General features: G+C 40.5%; 2 protein-coding genes across 4 annotated transcripts in view; one reads left to right on the forward strand and one right to left on the reverse strand.

Annotated features, from left to right (window-relative positions):
- Positions 1-22,451, forward strand: part of LOC140476295 (gamma-aminobutyric acid receptor subunit beta-1-like) — a 302,418-nt gene that overhangs the window by 234,360 nt on the left and 45,607 nt on the right. For 2 of the 3 annotated variants that reach the window (XM_072568689.1, XM_072568680.1), the window contains 3 exons: positions 8,014-8,151; positions 11,859-12,011; positions 15,341-15,588. In XM_072568689.1, the coding sequence (XP_072424790.1) occupies positions 8,014-8,151; positions 11,859-12,011; positions 15,341-15,588 (539 nt within the window). Of the gene's footprint in view, positions 1-8,013; positions 8,152-11,858; positions 12,012-15,340; positions 15,589-20,778; positions 21,354-22,451 lie in introns of those variants that run through there. The other variant, XM_072568699.1, reaches the window with a different exon arrangement.
- commd8 (COMM domain containing 8) overlaps positions 17,964-22,451 on the reverse strand; it is a 137,942-nt gene continuing 133,454 nt past the window's right edge. The window contains exon 5 of the mRNA XM_072568711.1: positions 17,964-20,537. Coding sequence (XP_072424812.1) covers positions 20,373-20,537 — 165 coding nt within the window. The 3' untranslated portion in view covers positions 17,964-20,372. The remainder of the gene's footprint in view (positions 20,538-22,451) is intronic.

Here is a 22,451-nt window from a genome sequence, read left to right on the forward strand (position 1 = left end):
GAAGATAAATGCATTGAACAGAGGAGGCCCTGAAGTGCAACCAGAGCAACTTCCGAAAATTAGGTTTGTTTATTCTGCAATTGTATGTCATCTTTCATTAGAATTAAGGACCAGAATAGCCAGAATGGAAGTCCAGAAACAGTCAATAGTATCACATACGTACAGTGAATCTGGAAGAAGTTGTGCATGTGACTTGGCAAGTTCCTACACATATTACTCAATTTTAAAATGTTGCCTTAACAGGTAATAGCATTTCAGCTTTGCCAGGATGCTATGTACTGATATTATAACAAGGTGTTTTGTTGTAATGGTATTAGGGAGTTAGTTAGAACACCTGTAAATATGGTGTTGCCTCAAAGGCGCCAAGATCAGGAACATGAAGAGGGTTGTTGGGAAAAATTAGGGAATATACCAACTAGAAGCACAATAATTGTTCTTATGAAATGGAGAAATTAGATTGAATTTCAATCAGTGGAGAGTTTTCTCCCTGATAACATTGACTTCAATTTTGTTCAGGCTCCTTGTTACCCTACTCAATGAAGCGTTGTCTTGATGTTAAATGTTAAATTCTCACCTCATGTTAGTGTTCAGCTCCTTCGTTCATGTTTGGATCAAAGCTGTAATGAGTTCAGGTGTTAAACCATCCCGGTAAGCTCAGCATCAGTGATCACTATATTGCTGTATATATACTACTCAATTACACTGTCCATAATACCTTCCATCAAATGCTGATAATTGAGAATAGATAGGTGAAGCAGCATCTGGCTGGGTTGGATTTATCATGCATTTTGTGTACAGTACATACCTGGGCAATTTTATACATTGTCTTGTAAATCCCATTGTTGGAACTGTACTGGAACAGCTTGGCATGGCCAGTTCTGGCTCATAGAGTCAGAGAGTCATACAGCACAGAAACAGACCTTTCAGACCAAGTCCTCCAAGCCAACCAGACATCCCAATCTGACCTAGTCCTATTTGCCAGCATCTTGCCTGTACCCTTCTAAACCCTTCCTATTCATATACCCATCCAAATGCCTTTTAAATGTTGTAATTGTACCAGCCTCCACCACTTCCTCTGGCAGCTCATTCCATACATGCACCACCCTCTGCATGAAAAAGTAACCCCTCAGGTGCTTTTTAGACTTCTCCCTCTCACCTTAAACCTATGCCCTCTAGTTTTGAACTCCCCCACCTACGAAAAAGACCTTGGCTATTCACCCTATCCATGCCCAGTCATGATTTCATAAACTTCTATAAGGTCACCCATCAGTCTCCAACGCTTCAGGGATAAAAGCCCCAGTTTAGTCAACCTCTCCCTATGGCTCAAACAGGGCAATATTATGTTAAGATAGTCCAGAAGCCCAACAAAACAGACTATACCCATCCAGATGCCTTTTCTTAGTCTTTTCTATATTCTCACATGTCTAACAATATCCTTCCTATAGAAGGGTGATCAGAATTGTACACGGTATTCCAAAAGACAGAAGTATTCAGTACTAATGCTGAAGTGTTGTCAGAACCCATAGCCTTTGCAATATTTAGTGCCTTCAATTATTTCTTGCTATTACTGAAATGAATAAAAATTGATTGAAAGCCAGCATCTGTGATTCAGGGAATCTCAGGAGGAAGCTGAGATAGATTATCCACTGAACAATTCTGACTGAAATGGCTGCAGAAGCTGAGTAGCTCCCAAATTTCCACTGACAGCCAAACTGCTTCAGAAGGTTAGCCTAGTCCGTTTTGTCAAACTTCTGGACTATCTTAACATAATGTTCCTTCAAAGCACAACACAAGCTCAAAGACAACACCTGATTTTCCTCTTAATCATTTTATAGACTCCAAGATTCAATATTAAACTTCACAACTTCAGAGCATGATATCTATCATCCATTTTACTTCCAATCCACCCTCACCATGTCTTGGTTAATTTTGCTCTCAGTAGAGTGGACCCATTTTCTCATTTTATACAGATATCATTTATACCTATTCTACATACATACCATTCCTTTACCACCAGTAGCACTCCTTTGTCTTTTGTTCTGGGCACCTTAAAAGTCTGTTCCACTTGCTCCTCCTCCCCTCTATTGACAGCATAACAAACATTATTTTCCAGCCCTTTTCAGTTCTAAAGAAGAGTCATGTTGGACTCAAAACTCTAATGCTCTTTTTCTTTCTCCACAAATGCTGCCATACCTGCTGGGTTTCTCCAGAGCTTTCTGCTTTCATTTTGTACTTTCAGTATCTGCAGCATTTAGCTGTTATTTTCATGCTGAGATTGAGTGGATAAATGTACAGAGGACAGGAGTTGGGTGCCAGACTCCTGGATTGTTACTCTAGTGCACTGTGATTGTGAGGAAGCAGCTGCCCACCGTTCCTTCTTCCTCAGGCCATGTGCATACCCAGATGGAGAGTCACTGCTTGCAAAGGCATGTGCATACAAACCTTGGTAGGAATGGGAGTGCAGCTGTAGGCATTCATGCCTGCACCTGTGTACTGAGAGGAGGCTGCTAGTCCCCGAAATCATCCAGTTCAAAAGAGTACAAATTACAATGAATATATTCTCTCAAATCCTCTGCCTGACCTTGTACTATCCATTTAATAGCAAGCTTTGGTTAGGTGTCTGTGTACAGGGACTCAAAACTGTTTCTTATTGAAAATCAAGCAGGGCACAGTTTGAGGAAGTCCCCAGGTTATGCAATCTGTGAAGATCTGATATAATGGGACTCTATCCCTTTTACTTTGCTGTCATCCTTTAAGTGTGAATAAGCACAAGACAGAGAAAACACAAACCCAAGTAATTGTGTGGTCAGATTGCAGCTAATATTGTGGAGTTATTCATGAAAAGTCCCATCAACAAGTTTGACAACATTGAAATGGAAATGATCACACTGACAATTAGAGTGTGTCTGCAGTTACACTGACTGATCACAGTTTCCCTATCACTGTACAAGAACTTACACCCTAAGGACTTGTGCTAAGACTATCCACTATAAGTTGTAAGGCCAATAATATGACAGAAAGGCAGAAAAGTGCAATTATTTAAAGTTTAATAGAATGCATGAAATTACCACTAAAAGGAATTTCAACCATAAGATTTATCCGTCAATCTATGGTTATGTCATGTCCCATAGGCAGAGCAGACCCATCAGAGATGATAGCATAGTGCCATGTAATCAGGACGGATTTGCTTTGTGAGTCCTCAGCATTGACTGCATGCTGCATGAATTCCCATGGCATCAGACCAAACATAGGAAAATAACCCTCTTCCTGATTACCACCTCTCATGCCACCTTATTGCTCCACCCCCCAGCTGGTGAATCAGTGTTCCTCCATGTTAAACATCAGACGGAAGAATGACTGAGAATAGAAAGGGCAGTGAAAGTATTCTCAGTGAGAGAATTCAATGTCCAACATCAAGAATAGTTAAATACCACTGTCGCTGATCAAGCTTGCTGAGTCCTAAAGGACAAATCTGCTCGTCTGGGTCTGCATCTGGTGCTGAAGGAACCAACATGCGTGAAAAGCCTGCTTCAACTCATCCTCACCAGTCTACTGAAAACTTAGAAAAACAAAGCTTAATTCACCAGTGTCAGCATAATTTCATGAAGGGCATGTTTGACAAACTTGATGGAGTGCTTTGAGGTTATAACCAGCAAGGTAGATAATGTGAATCTAGTAGATGTGATATATCTAGCTTTCCAGAAGGGGCATTTGACAAGGTGCCGCATAAAAGACTGATCCAGCAGGTTAGATCCCAGGTCCTAAGGGTAGAGTATTGGTTTGGATAGAAGATTGGCTGACTGTCAGAAAGCAGAGGGTCGGGATAAATGGGTCCCTCTCTGCATGGCGAATTGTAACTAGTGCAGTGATGCAGGGTTCAGTTCTCGGACATCAACTATTGACAATCTCTATAATTGATCTGCAAGAGTTGTAAAGTTTAACATAGCAAAGTTCACAGCTGATACTAAAGTAGGTGGAAAGCAGGATGAGGAGATAAAGAGTTTACAGATGGATATTGATAGACCGAGAGAATGGGCCAGAAGCTGGCAGACGGGGTTTAATGTGGATAATTGAGAGATTGTCCATTTTGGCTGGAAAAATAAAAGGGCAAATTATTATTAAAATGGGAAGCAGATTCAAAGTGCATCAGTGCAGAGGTATCTGGGCATTTTTGTGCATAAATCACAAAAAGTGAGTATGCAGCATATAATAATAAAGGTAAATGGAATCCTGGCATTTATTGTAAAAGAACCGAATTGTAAGAGAAGTGTTTTTACAATTATATAAGGCATCAGTGAGATTACACCTGGAATATTGTGTCCACTTTTGGGTATCCATATATGAGAAATTATATGATGGCACTGGAGACAGTTCAGAGGAGGTTCACCAGATTGATTCCAGGGATGAAAGGGCTGTTGTACAAGAAGCAGTGGAATAGCTTAGGCCTATTCTCACTGGAGTTAAGAAGAATGGGTGGGGGGGGGGACCTGATTGAGGGATATAAAATGCTAAAGGAGATTGATAAGATGGATGTTGAACAGATATTCCCCTTGTGGGGCAGTCTTCATCAAGAGGTCAAAGACATAGTATGAGAAGAAGTGAGATGCAAACAAACTCTGTCTCTCAGAGAGTTGTGAATCTGTGGAACGCACTGTCACAGAGTGCAGTGGAAGCAGAATCAATCAACAAATTCAAGAAAAAAAGATATGTTTCAGATGAAAAGTGGGAGAAAGGGCTATGGGGAGCAGGCAGGAAAGTGGAGTTGAGACCAGGATAAAATCAGCCATGATCATGTTAAATGGCAGAACGTACTCAACAGGCTGAATTGCCTACTCCCGCTCTGAATTCTTATGTTCCTATATTCTAATGTATAGCATTACCACCTTGCTAAATGGATTAGATAGAAAACAGATTTGTAAGGTTAAATCTGAGCCCCCATGAAGCATTGTGGACAATTAACAGCAGCGGATTTATATTCAATAACAATCTGTAATCTCAGGGGCTGGAATATCCATCACTCTAATATTTACATTGAACTGGGAGACCACGCTTCATGCAATCAGAAGAATGGAAGAGTGTGTTAGGAGTACAATTTTCCAAACCAAAAAAGCAGCCTGCCAACCTGATCAAGCAACAACATAGGATTTCCTGCATGCTGACAGCAAAGGAATCGTGCTCTAGGCAGAGCTAAGCTATTTATCAACTGGCAGATCAGATGAAATTTCTGAAGTTGTGATTGATAGTGCTCAATGAGAGAGATCTTACCATGTCTGTGTAAAGTAAAGGCTGAGGAATTTGCAGACATCATCATCCAAAATCCGTGACACCCTCCTCCCACACTTCCCAGCATCACAGATGCCAGCCATCAGCCATTTAAACTCACTGTGCATGATATGAAATTTCACATACAGAAACGCTACAAGCCATAACAACATGCTGGTGGTAATAGGGAAGCCCTGTGCTCTGGGGTGGACTAACTCAGCAAGAACATGCAGACCAATGCATAGTTTTGGTTCTGCCATAACCCCACAGATCCAGACAACATTACAGCTTTGTTTCAAATATGTAGTAGACAGACAGGAAGCTGGCAGAACAGCAAGCCAGGCAGAATTCGGAGGTGGAGAAGTTGACGTTTCAGCTGTGACCCTTCTTCAAGACTGGGAGTGGGTGTAGGGGGAGCTGCAGATAAAGGGGATGACAGGGGCAGGGTGTTGAAGTGGGGATAGGTGCAGACAGGTAGAGGGTACAACCTAGTTGGTCAATGGGAGGAGTGAATCCTGTTGGTGGCAGAGAGCAGTTGAAGGGACAGTGAGGGGGTGGGATGAGAGTCAGGGAATGGGAAGGGAGGTTAACATTGAGTTCTCCAATCGCAAATAACCACCCTTTCCATCCCCGACTCTCATCCAAGCCCGCCCCTTCCCTTCTACTGTTCCCTGCCATCAACCGATTCATTCCTCCCATTGACCAACCAGGGTCGTACCCTCTACGTGTCTCCACTTATCCCCACTTCAGCACCCTGTCCCTGCCACCCCTTTATCTGCAGCTCCCCCCACACCCACCCCCAGTCCTGAAGAAGGGTTACAACCAAAACATCGACTTCTCCACCTCTTGATGCTGCCTGGCTTGCTGTGTTCTCCCAGCCTCCTGCCTGTCTACTTTGGATTCCAACATCTGCAGTTTTTTTTTGTCTCAAACCAAGTTTGTTGCAAATATGGACAAGAGAGCTGAATTCCAGCGATGTGGTGAGACTGACTACCTTAAACATCAAGGTAGCTTTTGACTGAGTGTGGCATCACAGACCCCTAGAAAATTTGACAAAAATGGGAATGAGGGGAAAATCTTTCTGCTGGTTAGAGACATAACTACCTCAAAGGAGAATGGCTTCCACAACCACAACCAATCACCTCCGTCCTTGGATATATTGCAGGAGTTCCTCAGTAAAGTATCTAGGCTCAACCATCTTCAGTTGCTTTTTTAATGATCTTCACTCCATCATATGGTAAGAATATCACACATCAATCAATACACACTGACTACATGCATGTTTGGGCTAAGAAGTGTAAAGTGATTTTTTTTACTGCATAAGTGCCAGGCATTGATCATCTCCCCTTAGCATTCAATGGCATTACCATAATTGAATTTCTCTACTAAAACGTGGGGGTTACCATTGACCTGAAACTGAACTGGACCTGACATATTATATAATACATATACTGTACTTATAAGAGTTGCTCAGAGGCTGGGAATTCTGTGGTTAGTGACTCACCTCCTCACTCTCCAAAGTCTTTCAACCATCCACAAGGCATAAGTTTGCAGCGTGATGAAATGCTCTTCAGTTGCCTGGATGAGTGCAGCTCCAGAAACACTCAGAAAATGCAATACCATCCAAAGCACTCCATCTACTAATTTCAATGTTCTCACCCTGCACCACTGGTGCAAAGCAAAAGCTGTGAGGGCCATATGCAAGATACACAGCAGCAATTTGTCAGGTTCCCTTCAACAATACTTCCCACAAATTCTATCACCAAGAAGGACAATGGCAACAGATCCATAGAAACACCATGATCTGTACATTTCCCTGCAAGACCTGAACCATCCTGACTTGGAACTTATATTGTCATTCAACCACTGTCACCAGGTCTTCCTGACAGGTATATTCACACCAAAAAGGGTGCAGGGATTCAAGAAGGTGGTTCACCACAAACCTTTCTCCAAGCCAATTAGAGGGGAGCAACAAACATTGGCCTCAATACTCAGTCTGATCCCAAAACTAGTACAGCAATTATCTAAAAAGCAAAATACTGCAAATGCCAGAAATCTAAAATTATAAAAAGGGAATGGTGGAAATATTCAGTAAGTCTGGGTGAGTCAGTGGGGAACAAAACACCAATAATATTTTAGATTGATAAACTCTCATCAGGCTTAGAGAAAGTTAGAGATGTGCCAGAATTTCATCAATAAAGGTCTGGGACAGCATTGCCACTGCAGTAAACATTACAGCAAAGTGTTTGTTGCAGGAGAATGAGTTATTAAGGCTTGTAAACCTTTTATTAAATCCAAAGGTTCATTAGGCCAGAGTTCAATAAGATCCTTCCATAAATACTTACAATATGGCATTTGACCTTGTATATTCCCAGAAGGAACTATAAATTATTTTAGATTATGTTGGAAATAATTTCATTTTGCTTCACTCAGCTGCAAGTGATGAGTGCCTTCTGCTGGTTAACCCAGGTCTGCAGAGACAAGGTGCTGAAAAGAACACTTGCGTTTTCACTTACCAGAGTTTACACAGAATGACTGCTGGCAGGTGCATAGGGATACTACAAATAGCAAAAAGCAATTAGGAATGGTTAACCTTTAGAAATGTGAAGCAAGACTGGAGTACTGATGGTAGCTTTTATTTCATTGTTATGTTTGAAAAGTGAGGTTTTCATTTATCAAAGCACTGACAAAGCACTTGGACTCTGCAGAAAGAGTTTAATTCCATACTGATTTTTTGGCTTTACTTTATAGATGGGTACACAACGGATGACATTGAATTTCAGTGGACAGGTGGTAACTATGCAGTCACAGGAGTAGAGAAGATTGAACTGCCGCAGTTTTCCATTGTCGAACACAAGCTGGTTTCAAAGCGAGCAGTTTTTGCTACAGGTAAGCCATTCAATTGGAAATAGAGGCTCTATCAATCATTTATGTTACTGAACTCCAGGGGTTCGTGGTTGTTAAAGACACAGAGGGATAGGAAATGCTCTGATTTGCACCCATTTTTCAGGCTCAGCATGAGTGTAGAGCAAAGCAGTTCACCTTTGGGATCTTTTGAGCAATCGGTGCTTGATGAGAAGGTTTCAGGCTTTCTCCATCCATGGTTCAATACTGGCTGCCAACTAAAAACAAATATAATTTCAAAATAATTGTGTGAACCCAGGAGTGTGGGAGATATCCATTCCTTCTAAACATCAGAGTCCCCTGCAGCAGAAATAGTCGCCATCTCACTTTTAGTTTTTCTTTTATTCATTCATGGATGTGGGCGTCACTGGCTGAACCAGCATTTAGTGCCCATCACTAATTGCCCAGAGGGCAGTTAATTGTTAAACATATTGCTGTGAGTCTAGTGCACATGTAACGATGGCGGATTTCCTTCCCTAAAGAACATAAATGAACCAGATGGATTTTTCCTGACAATCAACAATAGTTTCATGGTCATCATTCGAATCTTATTTCGAGATTATTATTGAATTCAAATGCCAACATCCAGGGTGGCGGGATTTGAACCTGAGTCCACAGAACATTATCTGGTCTCTGGATTAAACCCTGGATTAATTGATCTGTTAATATGACTAGGCCATTGCCTACCCCGAAAGGTTATTTTAAGCAACGCGTTCAGACATGATATGGCACATACCTGGGGCAGGTGGAATTTGAACCTGGGTATCCTCGGCTCCAGAGGTAGGAGTCTACCACTGCATCACAAGAGCCCTCTAAATGTAAACTTTTAAGGTGAATGTAATTAATAAATGTAGATGTTTTCATTGCATTTAGATGAACAAACTGAGATGCATAACTAAAACCTCGGGGGAAAAAATAAGACAGGAGGATAATAAGATATAGATTGGCACTTGAGTTTAAAAGGCCATCTGCGTGCAGCACATTAAATAAAGTCAGGCAGACTCAGTTACAGATGTCCGACCCTCATCACCTAATCTTCCAATGTTCTCTATGCCTTGACACTGTTTTGTCTCCATATACAATAGGAGAAATACCTGCTCCAAAACAGCTTCAGGAACATTTTGTTAATGTATTAGAACATAATTCAAGGTTGTTCATTCGATTTGAACATAATTGCACAATGTGTCATCCTCTTGTTCGTTTTGAATATTAACTGAAATACGTGTCTCTGAAAAAGAATTTGATTGACTGAGAAAGGACTGACCTCTTTCCCGCTCCAAAGAAACAGAATAAAGAAAGTGAAAGAGAAAGAAAATATTATCGTTCTTTCAGATAATGGTCAGTATTCCTCTTTTAAGCTTGCTAAATGTGAATTGCTTTTGCTTTTTGCAAAAGGAATGATCCAGAATATATATGAATATATCAACAATCCTGACCAAAGGAGGGAAAGTTACATTGCCCTGGCGTAAGCAATCTTCAAAGAGGTCAAGAGGGTGATAATGATGTAGATATATTAAGCCAGACCTGTTCCTATCAACATAACCATCTGCCACTTGAAAGGGGTGGGGAGGCAACCATTAAATACAAAAGCAGATGGAAGGTCAAAGGGAGGAAATGCCAATATCAGGTCAGCAGCTGCACATCCTTCGAACTTTCTTCACAGGAACATTTCGTTTTTTAAAATACTTCCATTCTTATTGTTAGTGGCTGCTTCTCAGATCAGTATGAAGAAACTGAGCAACTAAAGCAATGCAAGACTGAACATATGTAAATTAAATGCCTGTTTCAGGTGAGATAGCAAATGCCTCTTCCAGTATGGGAGCCGAAATACCTTTTACTGATTGAACACAGGACTTTGTTTCCCAAGCTTGATATTTAAACTAAGGTTCTGGATTAGTGGTGCTGGAAAAGCACAGCAGTTCAGGCAGCATCCGAGGAGCAGTAAAATTGACGTTTCGGGCAAAAGCCCTTCAGCAGGAATACAGGCAGAAACTAAGATACCATTTCTACAGAAATATTTGCTTTATAATTCTGATTTATGTTTTTAAAATTATATTCGGTTAACTGCAACAAGACCTTATAGAGGTTTATAAAATCATGAAGGGCATAGCTAGGCATTTAAAAGGCATCTGGATGGGCACGGTGGCTCAGTGGTTAGCGCTGCTGCCTCACAGCACCAGGGTCCCAGGTTCGATTCTAGCCTTGGGCGACTGTCTGTATGGAGTTTGCACATTCTCCCCGTGTCTGCATGGGTTTCCTCCGGGTGCTCCAGTTTCCTCCCACAGTCCAAAGATGTATAGGTCAGGTGAATTGGCCATACTAAATTGTCCATAGTGTTAGGTGCATTAGAGGGGAAATGGGTCTGAGTAGGTTACTCTTCGGAGGGTTGGTGTGGACTGGTTGGGCCGAAAGGCCTGTTTCCACACTGTTGGGAATCTAATCTAATAGGAAGGGTTTAGAAGGATATGAGCTAAGTGCTGACAAATGGGACTAGATTAGGTTAGGACATCTGGACGGCATGGGCGAGGAACCTCAAGATTCTGAAGGGATCTGAAGGGTCTATTTCCGTGCTGTACACTCTATGACTCTACGTGGACACGTTTAGGAAGAAAAGAGACGCAAAGGTGTTAGATGAGTGTTATTTGGCTGTGTAGCTTTATTGTGCAAGGGTATTATTTAGCTTCACCGAAATGTGAATGGTCTAGTTGATCTGCATTTGTACCTGACATTTCTTGAATGAGTGCATGATTATTATTTGAGATGTTATCAGTAGGTTAAATTAGAAGAACAATTTGCAACGACAAATATGATGACCAAATTCTGGATGAAGTTCCCCAATTTATTATGATTTCAGACGAATACCCCAAACCATTAAGCTCCCAGGTAAGCAGGGATGATTTAGATCCCTTTGTTTATTCACCCACCACCTCAGTTGGTTGCAATATGGTTAATTTTAAAAGGATGCCTTCCTTTGTGAATACCTTTCTCCCAGTCTACATGAACTTGTGCTTTAAAAGGAACCAATTAAATCAGACTTCCTTAACTTAGCAAAGTGTGCATTTATTATTTACTGAACGCAATAAGTAACCTAACACACAGTTTAGAAGTAAAAGATGATTCCAAAAGATGTCAGGAAAAAAATCTATAGAGATCAGTCACAAAGAGCAAATACCTCCAGATGCATACTTTTTCTATTGGACAGGTTTCTGTGTTTCCTGTTTTTGCCAAACAAGTTTGAGCCTGTGAATACAAGCAGACCAACAATGAATTCAACCAACTCCAGAGCTACAGATCTTCACAAAATGGTCATTAGTATTCATTCAATGCTTATGAATGTAAAACAGGTTCTGAATAATGATGATCATGAGAGGTTCTGAGAACTTACCAAAAGTCTAACCCACTATTGGGAAACTGCCCAATTAAGTTCCCCTCTGCCCATCCTTCTAAAAACTCGAAATAGGCTTAGGAAATTCCACCCAATGCTTCAGGCCAATGAGCTTTCATCAGTACTGAGCAACATAACATGTTATGAGCAAATAAAAGGTGGGGGGGGGGTATGAAGGACTAATGAAAACTCTGTGATGGGGTAGAGTTTTCAAAAAAGCTTTCATCGGTACTAAAACAAATGGTGTGCTGTGATAATGGGCAAAGTAAAGCATTTGTCTTGAATCATTTATTTGTTTCACTTTTAGGTTCTTATCCAAGACTATCACTGAGTTTTCGACTGAAAAGAAATATTGGCTATTTCATCTTGCAAACATACATGCCCTCAACTTTAATCACAATTTTGTCCTGGGTGTCCTTCTGGATCAATTATGATGCTTCTGCTGCAAGAGTTGCATTAGGTATTTAAATAACCTTCAGCAATCCTGTTCTGTGCATGAGATATAACATATGAAAGTATATACGTGGGATGCAGTGATAGGGATCATAAAGTGATGGCCAGCCCAAGGGTGCAATATTGAGGCAAATTAGAGAGCTACATAAAATACCAGAAGCTGGTTTTACAATCTTCGGATACTTTTAAATGGACTGCAAAAGAGAGTGAGTGGTTTAAACAGCTGTTGGAGAGGGCCCCTCTGGGTTATTAGTCTGGAGGTTATGTAACCAGTGTATAAATATACATCACAGTGCTGTGATTTAAATGACTGTCTACACGAGGAATTTCCATTTTATTAGCTCATTTGTGACTCAGCTGAAAGGCTAGTGAGATGAGGTGTATCAATCACAAGCTGGTCATATGTTGGTCTCAGTAGTGTGGGAAAGGGTCAGTCTTCATAGCAGGAACAATCTTCGCCTCCAGAGAATAGGACTTTGTTTGATAGATTGTGATCAACCTTAATTTAAAGTCCTATATTTTGTCCTTGTATTCAGTCATACGTTTATTTAATATTCTTAATACCAATAAACTAGCAAAAGTTTGGTGGCTTTTGGAAGCAGAGATGTCAAATTGATTGAAGTATCAGGGTTTGTTTGAAAGGGCAAGGCAAAATTGACAGTGTACCAACTGATGTTTTGCATACACAAAATAGAACGTTGGCTCCTGAGTCCTGGCCATACCTTGCTGCCTACCAGAGGATCCCAGAAGAGCTACACTTTCCGCTCCCTCCTCCTACAATCTGCTGCAGTGATGTGAGGCTCTTACCACCAAGTCAGACATGATCCAAAAATGGGTCGGTTTCCACATGGATGCTGATGGCACTCAGCTCGAATCTGCCACATCTCTCTGAACTTGGCATTGCCTCTGTGTTGTTAGATATATTGTCCACTATCCAACCTTAGCTGTGCCATATTTCCCCATAACTAAATGTAGCGTCCCACACTGCGTGCTTTAAATTGTTGCAATTAATCCTAGCTCCTCCCCCAACTCTGACATTTTGTCTCAGTTTGAAACAGACTCTTTGCAAACTTGGTGGTTGATGAGATTCCCACTTTCAACCCCATATCTCCTTCATCACAGAAACTGTAATACTACCCATATCAAGTCATACTTCAATTAGTCATGCATTTATCACCTTTAGTTTTGACTAATCCAATGGCATCCAAATATTGTCCAAGTAACAGCCAGACCACACAGTGCTGGGCATTGTCCTTAAAGAGAGAATCTGATTAAATTCTCTTGCCATTAAATAGCAATACTATTATGAAATACTTTACTATTTGACCAGAAACTTAACTGGACCTGTTATGTAAATTATCTTAATTGCAAGTGAAGGTCAGAAGCTGAGAATACTATAATAAGTTAACATACCTCCAGGCTCCCCAAACCCTATCCATTATCTACAACTGCAAGTCAGGAGTGTGATAGAATACTCTACTTGTCTTGATGAGTGCAGCTCCAATAACACTCAAGAAGCTCCACACTATCCAGGACTAAGAAACCTACTAGATTGTTACACCATTCATTAACATAAACAATCATTTCATCCATAACTAATTCAGAGTGTAACCAATGTATACCAATTACAAGATTTTTTTTATTTACTCATTTCCAATGAGTGTATTGCTGATTAGGCCAGCCTTTATTGCCCATCCCTAGTTGCCCAGAGGATTGTTAAGAGTCAACCATATTGCTGTAGAGTCTGGAGTCAAATGTCAACAGGACCAGATAAGGACGGCAGTTTCCTTACATAAAAGACATTTGTGAACCAGATGGATATTCCTGACAATTGGCAATGGATTCATGGTCATCATCAGATTCCTAATTCCACATTTTTATTGAATTCAAATTCCACAGTCTGCCAAGGCAGGATGTCAATGGAATTCCCATCACATTGCCTGGGTCTCTGGATTAATACCATTGGCCATTGCCTCCCCTGTACTGCAGCAACATTCCATGGTTGTTCTGACAGCACCTTCTGAACAATGGCTTTTACCACAAGTAGGACAGGATCAGCAGATGCATGTGAATCTCACCATTGACAAGGTCCCCCCAGTCTGGCTTGGAACTATCACACCATTCCTTCGTTGTCATAGAATCAAAATCTTGGACCTTCAATCTCAGCAGAGGTGTGTGTGTGTGTCTGTGTTTGTGCGTGGTGTGTATGTCAGTGTGTGTGTGTGTGTGGTGTGTGTGTGTCTATGTGTGTGTGAGAGAGTGTGTGTGTCTGTGTGTGTGCGTGTGTCTGTGTGTGTGAGTGTGTCTGTGTGTGTGAGTGTGTATCTGTGTGTGTGTCTGTGTGCATGTGTGTATGTGTCTGCGTGTGTCTGTCTGCGTGTGTCTGTCTGTGTGTGTGTGTGTCTGTGTGTCTGTGTGTGTGCATCTGTGTGTGTGTCTGTGTGTGGGTGTGTGTGTGTATCTGTGTCTGTGTGTGTGGTGTGTGTGTGTGTATGTGTATGTGTCTGTGTGCGTGTGTGTCTGTGTCTGCATGTGTGTGTCTGTGTGTGTGAGAGAGTGTGTGTGTGTCTGTGTGTGTGCATGTGTCTGTGTGTGTGTCTGTGTGAGTGTGTGTCTGTGTGTGTGTGTGTGTGTATGTGTGTATCTGTGTGTGCGTGTGTGTCTGTGTGTGTGCGTGTGTGTGTGTGTGTACCAGATGAACTACAAAGCAGTTGACTCACTGCCACTTTCTTAAGGGCAAATGAGTCTGGCCAATGAGTGCTGGCCTTGACAGTAATACCCTCATCTGAAGAAAAACATATTCAGCACCATTTGCAGATTTGAGCTTATCCAAACTCTGCTCCCTTCTATTCAGTCCAAAACCAAATCCAGCCTGTCCGTCATTCCTGGCATTTCAAACCCTGCAGTTTCAAATTCCAAACTTTGGTTAAATCTCTCACACTGAAATGGCCTCAGCCTTCTTGTAACCTCTTTCAATCCTGTTACCTCCCACCTCTGTTCCTCTGACAATGGGCTGATGCAATCTTTATCCCCTCACGCCATCACTGGCAGTTATGTCTTTGACCATCTGAGATCTCTGCCTATTCATCCCCTATTGTTTTCTAAGACCCTCTTTAAAACCCACTTGCTTTATTATGCTTTTGGCTACCACTTCTACTATCTCCATCTGATACACAGATTATATTTCCACAAAGCAATTTGAGATTTTTGTTTTATTTTAAAATTACCATATCAGTTGCTTTTGTGTGCAGATGTCGTACTTTTTAAACATGTAATAGATATAAGTAGATATTTTCTTCCAAGTTGCTTATTGATTTTTTTTCCAACATTTCACAGGAATCACAACTGTACTTACCATGACAACTATCAGCACTCACCTCAGGGAAACCCTTCCCAAGATCCCCTATGTTAAGGCTATTGACATTTACTTGATGGGTTGTTTTGTCTTTGTATTCCTGGCTTTATTGGAATATGCCTTTGTCAACTACATATTCTTTGGAAGAGGACCACAGCTTCAGAAGAAAGCAACTCAGAAACCATCACAACCCAACACGAAAAGCAGACTTGGAACCAACAAAACTCAGGTAAACAAATTTAGGCTTGCCAAGCAAGGCTGAGAGGTAAAATAAATTAGCTCTTTATTTTACATTTGTTTCCTATCTCTGCTGTAATTTAGAGTTTGAAGAATCATTATTAAGCATGTTTCTTCAACTCTTAATTGGGGTGAGGTCTGGTTAGGGTCAAAACTTGTAGGAGGAAATGGTGAAATTGAACATAATCCCATAGCAAGTACTTTTCCTGTAAATTTTTATATATTCTTTCATCCATTAGGATTACACATGAATCTATCGTCAACTCATTCTCTTTGATGCAAGCTGGTCAGAATTGATTATACTTATGGAACTTACATTTTACTTACCAGAATTCAATATATCAAGTCATCAATACATCAAAGATTTTCAACAAGCAGTTTTATTATCTCAGTCTAAATATCCAACTCCATTGTCCAAGGCAGCTCTGATATCGAGATTTGGAAATTCATATGCTCAGCAGCTACAGCTTACCATTTAGCAGCTGAAACTGTTTACTTACTGAATTTCAATGATTTCTTTCTTTTGTGTTCTAATGCCCTGACACTGCTAATGCTAGCACAATAATAGGGATTGGACAACCCATTTTTCAAGTCTTCAACACATTGGCTTGAAACATTAACTGCATAATATACACTACATCTTGATTGTAATCAGAATGTATAACATTTTCTGATTGACAGATGACCAGATTCAAACCACAGTGGCATCTAATTGATTACCATCTTTGTTGAAATGTAAATCAGTTCTCTTCTTTCATTTTCATAAAAGCCTGAATACTGCAGTGCCTCAATATATTACAGACACAATGTTTAAGACATTTGGATAAGATCATAAATAAGACATTTTTGGAGGGATATGGGTCACATGTAAAGAGGTGGGACAAATTTAGTTTGGGATTATGGTTGGCATGTACTGGTTGGAACGAAGGGTCTGTTTCCATGCTATGGTTCTATGACTCTATATTAAGCTATCATACCCATCTATTGTATTGCTTGCCTTGAATATACCTAAATATTTTAATACTAGAGAGACCTCTTGAAGAAGGTTACATAATGCAAAACAAAATATTGCTGTTAATTTTGACAGTCAATATTAGTAATTTGACTGGAGCACTAGCTAGTATTGAACTGAAGTTTACAGTTTCAGAAAAAGAGAGGCTGGAGGGGATTGATGAAAAGCATATGACAAGTAATGAGTGTCTGAAAACCAGTCAAGGAGATACTGAAACAATGTCAAACAAATCTAATAACAGAAAGGAAAGGATCTAAAACAGAAGATTCAATGGAGTGCAAGAGGGCATGCCAGAAGTAGCACGTGCATATCTAAAAATTAGGTGTTAACTTAGTGAAATTACTTTACAGGACTATCTGCATGCCAAATAGCATAAGCGGCAAGTAATGAAAAGAGCGAAGGGATTCCACAAACAGAGGATCATATCTAACGTCTGCTGTCCTGCCACATCAGTTGTGAAGGATGATGAATGATGAAACAACTCTTTGGAGGAGGAGGCTCCATAATATTAGATTAGATTACTTACAGTGTGGAAACAGGCCCTTTGGCCCAACAAGTCCACACCGACCCTCTGAAGAGCAACCCACCCAGACCCATTCCCCTCCATTTACTCTTCCACCTGACACTACGGGCAATTTAACATGGCCAAGTCACCTAACCTGCATATCTTTGGACTGTGGGAGGAAACCGGAGCACCCGGAGGAAACCCACGCAGACATGGGGAGAATGTGCAAACTCCACACAGAGTGTTGCCCGAGGTGGGAATTGAACCCAGGTCTTTGGTACTGTGAGGCAGCAGTGCTAACCACTATGCCACCGTGCCACCCAATCTTCAATATTGGAAGAATCCAGTACATCAGCACCAAAGAAAAGGCTGAAGCATTTGCAGCAATCTATGGGCAGAAGTGCAGAGTGGATGATTCATCTTACCCTCACCTGTAGTCCCCAAGATCATACATGTCAATGTAAACTAATTTGATTCACTCAATATGATATCAAGAAATGACTAAAGACATTGCATAGTGCAAAGCTTATAGACCCTGACAACATTGCAGCAAAATTGATAAAGACTTATGCACCAGAACTGGCAGTATCCCTAACCAGGCTGTGCTAGCATAGGTAAAATACTGCCATCTCTCCAGTAATATGAAAAATTGTCCAGGCATGTCCTGTATACAGAAGACCAGGACAAATCTAAACAGGCCAATGTTGTCTGGTTCCTCTTTAAATAAGTTGCAAACAACTTCAACCAGAAAGTTATCAATGATTATGCCCGGGTGTCCCACAATACCGAAGCAGTCAAATCAATACAAGCTCAAGCTGGTACCAAAAGCAAAACATTCTCACTTTATTAGGAACAAATTTACAATAATCTTTAATAATAAGCATGCTACCCCTAATCCTACTTGGCCCCTTAAGGCTACAGTACTTCATGAGTCATTGTAAATTTACACAGTCGCGCTCTCTGTGACTCTGGCTCTGGGTCTGTGAAGCTGCTTTCTTCCTCTCTCTCCCTCTGGATGGTCACCTGGTCTCTGGTCTTGCTATGCTGATCTCCTCAGAAGACCTCAGACAATTCCAAGAAAGGTTCCAAGAGAGAGCTGAGCAGGTGAACCCTATTTTTATACCTTTTAGATGGTTTTTTGGAAATTTCTGTAGTTCTGACCAATCAGGGAGATATACTTAATAGTTTGAAACAAGAGTCAATCATTTAGATAAGAGAGCGGTGCTGGAAAAGCACAACAGGTAAGGCAGCATCCGAGGAGCAAGAGAGTCGACGTTTCGGGCAAAAGCCCTTCATCATGAATGAGCTCAGGGCTTTTGCTTGAAACGTCGACTGTCCTGCTTCTCGGATGCTGCCTAACCTAGTGTGCTTTTCCAGCACCACACTGTCAAATCTAATCTCCAACATCTGCAGTCCTCACTTTTGCTTACTCAATCATTAAGATGGCATGCTATGGTCAGTTTGTTTGTGTTGCAGGACCTGGTGTCTTTTTATCTGGGCTGTCCTTAGTTTAATGGATAAATTGTTGGGGGTGGCAGTGCAGACTAACTGATGCCTATTACATTATGCTAATGTCATTAGCAACTGGCTGCTGTGTTTGCACTCTGGTATGTGGGCTTTTGTGATTTCAGTTTTTCACTTGGCCAATGTACCCAGAATCCCTTGCTGTTTGGCCAAGTTGACAATCTATCTGTGTTTTAGCAGCCAGGAAGCTGCTACACCAATTACCAATCCATCAGACTACCTTTTATCATCAGTAAAGTGATGGAAGATGTCATCAACAATGCTTTCAGTTTGGGTTCTGCTAGAGCCACTCAGCTCCTGACCTCATTATAGCCTTGGTTCAAACATGGTCAAAAGAGTTGAATTCCAGAGATGATGAGAGAGTTACAGCACTTGACATCAAGGCTGACTTTGACTGAGTTGACATCAAGAATCCCTAGCAAAACTAGAATTAATGTGGATAAGTGGAAAAACTCTTTGTTGGTTGGAGACATACTTGACACATAGGAAGATTTGTCAATGGAAGTGGGCAACTAAAAGACCAAATGGAAGATAAGGTTTCAAACATAATCGACATCTTAAATGATGGCAGAAACCAGCATATCGGTGCAAAAGATAAGGTTGAAACATTAGCAAGAATCTTCATTCAGAAGTACCAAGTGGATGATCCATCTCAACCTCCTCCCGAGGTCCCCTGCATCACAGATGTCAGTCCTCAGGCAATTTAATTCATTCCACTTGATATGGAGAGCAAGTTGAACTCACTGATACAATGTAAAGTCTAATTTATAGATGCCACCATCTAGATGATAATGTTTTATCATGTTCAGTGGCATTTAGAGTTCTTTAGAAACTGAAGCAATTCATGCCTCTCTGCAACAAGTCCTGGGCAATGTTAAGGTTTGGCTTGATAAATAGCAAGTGACATTTACATAATATCAGTGCCAGTAAATGATCACCTCCAACGAAATAATTTCACCATTTCTCTCTTTCAATGGCATTACCATTGCTGAACTGCCACCATCAATATCTTGGGGAGCACTATTGTCAGAAACTGATCTGAACTAATTACATAAATACTGTGGCTGTAGGAGCAAGTCAGAGGCAGAAAATCCCCTATTTGTTATTCACCTTCTGTCTCTCCGAAGTACGTCTATCATGTACAAGGACAATGTAAAGAATTTGCTGGAGTGCCTGGATGAATGCTTTCCAAAATACTCAAAATGCTTGATATTATGCAAAACAGAACAAACTTGATTGCCACTCCATGCACCGAATTAAACATTGACACCATCCACCAGCAGCAGCAGTATATACCTTTAAAAAGTACACTGTTGCAAATCACCAAGGCTTCTTCAATAGAATTTTCCAAACTTATGAACTCTGCAATGAGGGAGAACAGTGTGCAGCTAATACATGGGAATACCACCACATTTACATTCCCCTCCAAGGCACGCAGCATCTTGAGTTCAAAATATATCACTATTTCTTCATGGTTGCTGAATCCAAACCCGGGAATTCTCTCTCCTCTCAGCAGCAAGGTACCTACACCACATGGACTGCAGTGGTTCAAGATGACACCACCACCTTCTCAAAGGCAATTAGCAGTAGGCAACAAATGCTGGCATTGCCAGCAACACTCACACCCCAATAACAAAGAATTTAAAAAGATTTAGTGTATTACAGGTATAATGAAGATATTTAAACTTAATCCACCCATCTGCAGATTGACTGGATCAGGTAAAATGCTGCTTTATCACTCCAGCTGATTTTCTTCTCTGTTGAAGTCAATGAAGACATTCGGTGGAACTGAACACCAGTGATCCATCTGATCCCCATAATTTCCTGTCAGGTGAGGCGAGTAGTTAAAATTACCAGCATGTTTTCCACTGGCTGTCTTGTAAATGGAGTCAGTGATATTCTAAAGCAAGAGAACAAAAATGCAGTTAAGATTAATTTGTCATTGAAAGACATTTCTATTTAAGCTTCAGCCTTGTTTTTATTGTACAATACATTTTCAGAACACCAAGCGAAAGAAGTAATTACATCTATTAATTTTGCTTTTTACAGTGGCTTTTATACATTTACTTGGTTGTGTTTTATCTTAATGAAATGTGCCTTACTGCCATTAACCAAGATTTGGTTAATCCATTTATGTATAGGACATAGAATATCACAGCACAGTAAAGGCCCTTCATCCCTCGATGATGCACCGACCTGTGAAACCAGCCTGAAGACCATCTAACCTACACTATACCATTCTTGTCCATATGCCGATCCAATGACCATTTAATTGTATTTCAGTGCTCAAAGGGTTAGTGCAGATTATAGTTGGAAAGTACATTTTTATGTAACATTTTAAAGGCAGGTTGGTCCTGATGTAAGTGTTGAGGCAGTGTACAATTCCATGGATGACTTCATGCTTGATGACAGACTGGGAGTTGAGCTAATCATATCCAGTAACTGTAATTACACTGAAATGACATTGTGACCATACGTTTGTAAAGCTGTAAAATTTTCAGAGTGTTCAAGGTGAAGCTTGTATATGTGTCTTGTTTTAAGCTGTTTTTCTAGTCGTCACTGCTATAGCATCTTGCCATTTAGTTACAATTTGTTGATTCTATTTGCATCCATAGTGCTTCATGGCTTTTTCCAAAATAAGACCAATTTATGATCTTCAGATAAAATCTACACAACCACCAAAATGCAATAGTTCCGCAGTTAAATTACAATTAAAAATGGCTTTCCTCAAAAAAAAATTCTAGCTGTTACATTTTTAAAATAATTTACATTTCATATAAAATTAATGTCAGCCTCCTAGTGGAAGGTCATGTGGTTATTACTAAGATGAACAAGACTTACAATATTTGTAAGCAAAGCTTTGTCAGAGAAATATTGGGAGGATGATGAAGGTGTTTTTAAAACATTTCATAACAAGGATAAGTAAGAGAGTAAGATACATCAACTAAGTGAATGTTCATTGTTCAGTGCAGCCTTACATCATTTAAGACATGTTCCTGAATGTTTTATCCACAGGAGGTGGAAGACATTACTTCTGATATTGTTCAGATGATTCTCTTTGAAACATTCAAATTGAATTGAATTAGCTTTATTGTTACATGTACTCAAATGAGTTACAGTGAAAAGTTTATGAATTGCCACTTACAGTGCCATCTTAGTCACAAAGGTACAGTCCTTAATTACAGATTAGAGAAATGAAGAAAAACAGTTACATTGCTGATTTACACAATATAACCATAAAGCAGAAAAACAAGAAGCAAAGTTACAATGACAAACATCACAGTTTGTCTCCAAATGCGCTCTGTAGTAGACCAGCGCAGGAGGGCCTCCACCTGGTCTGACCCATTGGCTGCTGCCATGCTCTGCACTGGGCCACTGGTCGCTGGCATCCTCGCTCCGGGCACTGGTGTCTCTGCTGACCCATTTCTAGCTATTGCTGGCTATAAGAGCATACATTTTTAAAAAATATCTACATATTTTTAATTCTTTACATAAAATACATTCAAAACTCACTGGCAATCATTGCATCTAATCCAATATTGATCTTCCTTTGAAGTCTGTCAGTAAAATATTGAGGTGTAATTCTTGATAGGAAGAGTATGTGCCATGTTCAGATAGTGAGAGATAGCTGTAGTCCTTCCATAAATAATAATTTATGAGTCCCTAGTCCCTTGCAGTTTGCTGATGCATTGATTTATCAAAATGGGGATCATGGTTTCAGTTTGGGAACCACCTATGTTCAGTGATTTCCAAAATTTTGCATACTGTTTGTAAACAGTAGCTGCAGCCAAATTTATGGCAAACTTAAAACCCT

This window comes from Chiloscyllium punctatum, chromosome 1 (genome assembly GCF_047496795.1).
Source record: "Chiloscyllium punctatum isolate Juve2018m chromosome 1, sChiPun1.3, whole genome shotgun sequence".
NCBI classification, from domain to species: domain Eukaryota; kingdom Metazoa; phylum Chordata; class Chondrichthyes; order Orectolobiformes; family Hemiscylliidae; genus Chiloscyllium; species Chiloscyllium punctatum.